The sequence below is a fragment of the Gobius niger genome (assembly GCF_951799975.1).
Source record: "Gobius niger genome assembly, chromosome: 10".
Lineage (NCBI taxonomy): Eukaryota > Metazoa > Chordata > Actinopteri > Gobiiformes > Gobiidae > Gobius > Gobius niger.
In genome coordinates, this window is record NC_136861.1 from 35,610,414 (window position 1) to 35,617,399 (window position 6,986).

General features: G+C 43.0%; 1 protein-coding gene across 1 annotated transcript; it reads left to right on the top strand.

The window, feature by feature from the left end:
* The first annotated feature begins 2,126 nt into the window (after nucleotides 1-2,126).
* On the top strand, nucleotides 2,127-3,017 carry LOC306969415 (uncharacterized protein). The gene is made up of 4 exons (XM_079565035.1): nucleotides 2,127-2,250; nucleotides 2,388-2,559; nucleotides 2,624-2,772; nucleotides 2,841-3,017. The coding sequence occupies exons 1-4, from the start codon at nucleotides 2,157-2,159 to the stop codon at nucleotides 2,969-2,971; spliced, it is 546 nt and encodes a 181-aa protein (XP_079421161.1). The 5' UTR covers nucleotides 2,127-2,156; the 3' UTR covers nucleotides 2,972-3,017.
* The last annotated feature ends 3,969 nt before the right edge of the window (nucleotides 3,018-6,986 follow it).

Sequence of the window (6,986 nt, forward strand, 5' to 3'; positions counted from 1 at the left end):
ACACCGCTGTATATTATGACATGTGAACTTTTATAGCCTTTTGTAGCTAGCGGGAGTGGCTAATGCATCAGTCTGCACAACAAAGTTACGCTGAGACCGCGCGTAATTGTGCTTGAGACTGAGCACCAAACTAGTCTACATTTTCGCGATGACAGTAGCTTTCATATTTGACAGCAGCTGCGCAAAACGTGAGTGCATCTACAAGCTAACCTATAAAGCTAACGGATAGCTAACATCTAATGTGTGGCTAAACTGACCGGGCAGGTGCCCGTGGCTCCGCGCGCGCTCGTGTGATATGTGATCGTGGTCAGTGAGGGGCGAGAGGGCTGACCACTCCAGGTGGACCGTATGGTTATTGGGTGCTCAGGTGCTGGGATCCATATGTTGGCTTACGTTCACTAATCTGCATTAGACAACAATGAAATGCACTAAGGAAATGTGACACATTACCCTTCTTCTGTAGTGTACATTTTAAAAATAATATGTATATTTACGTTTTCAGCCAGTGACCAGAGAATTTGGCTGCCAGACTGATCCAGTCATTGTAAGGCATGCAAGTGTCCAGGCCAATGTGAAGCCGAGCAGGCGAAGCAAAGGTGATATCTCTTTTTATTGTTTATACAGTCATTTTATTTCTAAAAACACTCTGTTTTGTGTAAATGATAATTACGGCCATTTTTAACATGTTTGTTTATTTTGTTTGTGTTTTGTACAGCTACTCAAGCCCGGACCGCTTACACAAGCGTCGGTTGTGGTACTGAGGACCTGATGGAAATCCCTCTTCCTGACAGTCCCAGAGCAGCCTCTACACCTTTAAAAAGGAGAAGGTGTGAGGTGTCAGCGTCTGACCCCAGCTTCCACATTGATGACAGCGCCAGCACTGTGAACTGTTCAAGGTAAAAAGGAAATCTAGCTTTTTAATAGAAAAAAAATATACAGCGTCCTGGTTTTTTGAGGGATGAAATATCCTTTATTTTATATAGCATTCCCACTGAAGTCCCTCCACACAAGGACAAAAAATATATTGTTCACGAGGACCAACTGCTGGAGCTGTTCAGGCGATGTCCTGTCTGCACTGGTCGCTGTGCTGTGGACACCATCACAGTCGGCACACTGCTGCGGGTCACTCAACAGTGTCCTCGCTGTGAGTTCTCCAGTCAGTGGTCCAGTCAGCCCATGGTGAACAACATCCCAGCTGGAAACCTACAGCTCTGTGCTGCTGTGCTGTTCACCGGCTCATCATTTAGCCAGATTTCAAAGGTACAGCAAAAATTATTTTGTTTGGATTTTGTTTCCATCTATTATCAGTTGATAACCTATTTTTTCCTTTTATAGTTCTTGGGGGCCTTCAGTATTCAGGGACTGTCAGAGCAGTGCTTCTACAGGCATCAGGCAAAGCTCCTCATCCCTACGGTCAACTGGCAGTGGAAGCTGGAGCAGGATGACCTCATCAGGGAGGCTCTTGAAAGCGGCTCTGTGTCACTGGGCGGGGACATGCGGGCAGATTCACCTGGTAAATACATTTCATTAACATTTATCAGAAGTAAAAGTCAGCTAATGTATAACTTGCATTCGTGTAGGACATTCGGCCAAATATGGCAGTTACACGATGATGAATCTCCGTAATAACAAAGTCATTGACATCCAACTAGTCCAGGTAATGGAATTCAAGGAATGTTTCAATATGTAATTTGGGATCACTCTGTGCATTTCAGCACCTAATTTATTTTTTGTCTTATTAGAGCAATGAGGTTGGAAACAGCGTGCGCATGGAGAAGGAGGGCTTTGTGCGGAGTCTGACTATGCTGGAAGAGAGGGGTGTCAGTGTGGAGGCCATTGTGACGGACCGACACACCGGCGTGCAAAAGTTTTTAAGGGAGGAAAAGAAGGAAATCAGGCACTACTTTGACCCATGGCACATGGGAAAGGGTATGCATTTGGGGAATGCTGTGTAATATTATGGTTATTCTGCATTTAGTAAATATGTATTTTAAACTCTAGGAATTGGGAAAAAAATTGATGAGCTCGCAAAGAGAAAGAGCACCCAGGACGCTGGCCAGTGGAGAAAAAGCGTGGTAAATCACCTCTATTGGGCAGCTTCGACTTCCTCCTCGGGACAAGAGGCTGTCGCTAAGTGGACGTCTGTGGCCAACCACATGCAGAATGTGCACACGCACGACAATGCCCTGTTCCCTCGGTGCCTACACGGGCCTCTGGTTGGGGAAGGGTCAAGAGTGTGGCTCAAACCAAGTAAGTTTTGCATTTGTTATCAGTAATACTGGCCCTCTACTCATTGTATTTTATGTACATTTCAAAAATGTAAGGTTGGCATTGTCATTCGAAACAAAAATTGCTTTACAATTATGTCATGGTAATTTACTCTGTAGGCACAGCAGCATGTGAGAGGCTCAGTGACATTGTGTTGGCTCCACGCTTTGTGAAGGATGTGGAGAAAATCAGCCCGGTGTACCACACGTCAACCCTTGAGGCCTTCCACAGCCTGATAATTAGGTTCTCCCCCAAAAGTGCAGGCTTCTCCTTCAGAGGAATGTTAGCAAGGTAATACATACATACATTAAAAAAAAAAAAAAGTTGTGTGAATCTGTACCTAAAAATGTTGTAGGTTGCAAATTGCTGCCCTGCACTACAATGAAAATGCTACAAGGTCACATGCTACAACACTTGAAGGTGTACTGCGGTATGCGATAGTGTACCCAAAGTACAAACGTGGCGACTACACCGTGCGAGCCCTGAAGACCAGAGCTACCTCAGGTATGTCACATTAAAAACAACACAACCAATGCTTTTACAAAGACAAATGTTTTGTGCTTTGTTTACAGTCTACATTGACCAACTAATGGCCCTGCTGTTTGAAAGTGTGGTGGAGGATCCTCTCCCATACCAGGAGCACACAGACAAAGTACCTGTGCCTGAACCACTCTGTGCCCAGTATGAGAGGCCAGACAAGTAGGAGGCTGTGAGCAGGCACAGGTCCAGATTTTTCAAGAGGACATAAGGTGAGCATGTTAAGTTTTGGCTTGATTATTTTGTGTGGCAAATATAATACGTAGATTACATAGCTAGTTTATAATGCTAGACTATAGTGCTAGTTTAGCAAATGTAGAATAAGTAAGGATTAAACAACAAGAAGCTGTGTATTACACAGGTTTACTGCACAACGCAGAGTCAGTTTTTTCAGATGATTTATCTAAAGCGACTTCCACAACAATAGTAGCTTAATTTTTAATCATTACTGTGGAAATTGCTGCAGTGGAGTGATATAGAAGATGATTTTCAGACGAACTGTGCGATTACAGGGAAATAATGCACCAGTTACCATTAGAATTCTCAGATAATTATGGATTGACTGTGGAATATGCATTATTATATTTTCAGACTGGCCTGGCAGTATGGAACAAAATCTTTTCAGAATGCAGACTGTGTTGCCTGAGAGAAGTGGCTAACCATGAACCAAAGTCCAGTGGATGAAAAAAGCCCGTGTATGAGTGGTTTTCTGGATTTTCCAGCTTGAGGTGTGTGCAAGACAGGACTGGCCACTCATTTGAACTGTCATAAGTACCTGTAGGTGAGCACATCACAATATTGCTCAACTCGCATTAAAATTCGAACAAATGTAGCATAGGAGTATTGTATTTTACACCAGTAAGTGGGAGAATCGTTTTTAGTGTTGACCAGTAAATGCATTTGTTGACACCTATCATTTTGTTTATATAACTATTTCCCCAAGTGGTTTATATTTCTTCTCATTGAAAACAGTTTTTTGCCTTATTGAGGACTATATTTTAAATGTAAATTAGAATGATGCTAACACATCTTGCACGCAAAAATGTATGCTGAGTTGTAACAGACTTTTCTTGTCCATGCAGAGTCAGAGGTGGAGAAAGAGGTGGAGAAAATGCATGCAAACCATTCTTCATGTCCACTGTATGTATCGGATCACACGGTGATGCATTTGATCAGTATATTGATGACAGACTTCCCTTTTAAAGTAATTCATGTCTTAGTGTGTGTTTTTTTTTTTAAATAACATTTCAATTCACATTTTCAGACGACCTCTCTATCGGGCAAAGAAAGAATGTTTCTGGAAATGGAGGCACATTGGACAAGGACAGTCGCCAACCACATATAGAACGATGGGAGTAAACATTGCAATATGAAGAATTCTATAAGCTGACATGCCACTGGACAACATAGTAGATGAAATCAATGTTCCATGCAAGATTTAATTGTAGACACTGATCAGCAATCCAAGAACAAAATGAAGCCTTTAGCTGTTTCTGTCAGATATTTCACAGGATGGTTTGGTGAGGTAGAACCAGCACCACTTTGTCTCTAGAAGCTGAAAACTTAATGGTGCATGTGTAATTATTTTAGTTGGTATTGCTGGGTTGCAGGTTCTATAATGTGATGTCACACTCCCCAGTGGGGAGGCAGGAGCCAGTTTTTCATATTAACTGCATTACACTTTCACAAGTTGCAGCCAAAAAAATAAATGTATGAATTACAAAAATGATCACTAATTTCAGTCACTGGGTCCATTATCTTTCTTATACAAGACCAAACATTTCCTCAAAAATGAAATAATTGTACCTCTATATAACATTATAGGCCTTTAGAACACTAACCTGCAACCCAACAACTGTATAGCCATAAGAATCAACTTTGTCTCCTGTGCATTGAGAAGACCTGCATGTATGCATGCATGCAGCATACTGTACATGAGCTACTGCTACTTCCTGTAGCTCAACTGTGGATGCAAGAATTCAGCTTTACTGCTATGTTTTTAATGCCTTGTCCCCTCAAAACTGTAATTATATCAATCTAAAAGGCGTATCAAAGTTTGATGGATGATCGAGCCACATTTAAAAATTCAGTTCAGTGTGTTCTAGTTCTGATTCCATAAATTAAGTATTAAACAGTCAAGTTCGATATTGTATGGCAAGTATTAATTTAAATTGTATTTGTTCAATTTGTTTATTGCACACATCTAGGTAGACTAAGTGAATAGAGTACCACATGCAGCTTGATCCTCAAATGAAATATAAACTGTCATTATTGATTGATTGATATTGTCGTAGTAAGATTAACAAAAGAAAAATTGCATTGGGTAATTGCAATGTTGTAAAAGCCAGGAAGTACAAAATTAAGTAAGAAAACTTACCAAAAAAATAAGATCTATCATTTTCACTATTTCAACTAAATAAGCATACGTGTAAAGACTTTATTATAGCCTTTACTCATCATTTAGTGGTAGTTCAGTGCGTGTGTTACATTGGTTAAACCTGTAATTCACTAAATGTAGTAATAATAGAAATGACTTTGTGGACCCAAGAGCCTAATGTTACAGACCCTTAGTTAAGCCTTTAGATAAACATGGATGATTTATCTGCTTTATCTTCAATGACCAACCGAAAACTATTTCTAGGACAGTGTTCTTGCACAATATTTTTTTTTTTATGTGACATGTTTTGTGCACTTTGCTGTGAGAGAAATAAAATAAAGCTTTGTAATACATATAATCAAGTCTCTATACCTCACACATTCTCTGCTTGGGACACTGAGATACATCTGCCATGCTTATGTAGACCACAGTGAAAAGTCTACATCTAAAATAGATTGGTATTGTAATGATCTCATGTTTATGTTCTCGTTTGTTCAAGTTAATTTACCCTGTGTTGTGGTTAACATTCTGGTTGTCATGATCTGGTTGTCATGACAACGCGAGGCAGCGTTGCTGGGGAGTGAGAGTTAAGTGACAGTTGAGGACAGGAGAGACATTTTTGGGGACTAAGAAGGTGTGTGTTGCTTTTGGCGTGGGTCACGGCCTACAGTGGCCCTTTTTGTTCTGTTGCCACTATTAAATAGTCAAGAAATACTACGGAGTCGTTTTTCACCGGATTGCTACACTGGTGTCAGAAGTATCGAGCCAACCTCCGTGTTACGTCTGGCAACTCCACTCAAAGATGTTTTCAACGGCTCATTCAAAGATTAAACAAGAGCAAGACGGTGATGATCTTCCAGATCGGTGGGACATAACTACTCCATTTTCGGCAACAGAGCACAGAGAACGGGTGAGAGACATGGCCAAACAGCTCGCAGCAGAAGCCGGTCTGAGTAACCCGCGCAGCGCTGTACGAGAAGCCACCGTGAGCGCGCAGAATGGGCAGGTCCCCAGGGGTGTGAAGTCTGACATCACCCCTCATGTTGAATTTTCTCCAGCTCGGGCTATAAAAACCCCAAGATATGACGGTAAAGCGGACTGGGAAGCTTTTCACGCACAGTTTGAACTGTTAGCCCAGGCAGCAAGATGGTCTACAGAAGAAAAAGCCCTCCAACTGGCTATGTGTCTCACTGGGGATGCGCTCTCTAGTCTCCTGCTACTGAGCCCCGAAGACAGGCGCGACTATGGAGCTTTAGTCGGCGCTTTAAAGAGGAGGTTCGGGCCCTGCTACACATCCAGTGTACTCCGCTCAGAACTGTGCAGTCGCCACCGCCGCCCGGGTGAACAGCTGAGAGCGCTCGCAAATGACATTGAGGGGCTGGTTCATCGCACCTATTCACACATGCCTCCTGCTATACAGTCGGAGCTGGCCCGAGACCACTTTCTGCAGGCTCTGTCACCCTCTGATCTCCGCATACAGACACTCCTGTCTCACCCTAAATCTCTACAAGAAGCGCTGGACCTGGCCACTGAGAGGGAACTGCTGAGCGCCCCTATGGTGAAGGAGCCCGTGCAAGTAAATATGGCAAATGTTTCTGACCTCAGCACACCAGAAACCTCCGAACTGGGTGAGCTTATTCAACTGGTGCGTGCAACCACATTAGAGAGGAGGCCGAGACCCAGGCCACGGCGTCAGCTGATCTGTTGGAACTGCGGACTGCCTGGACACATGGCCCGTGACTGCCCCGGACCAACACAGGGAAACGACCCGGGCACCGCATAATCGGGACATTGCGGGGCCCCG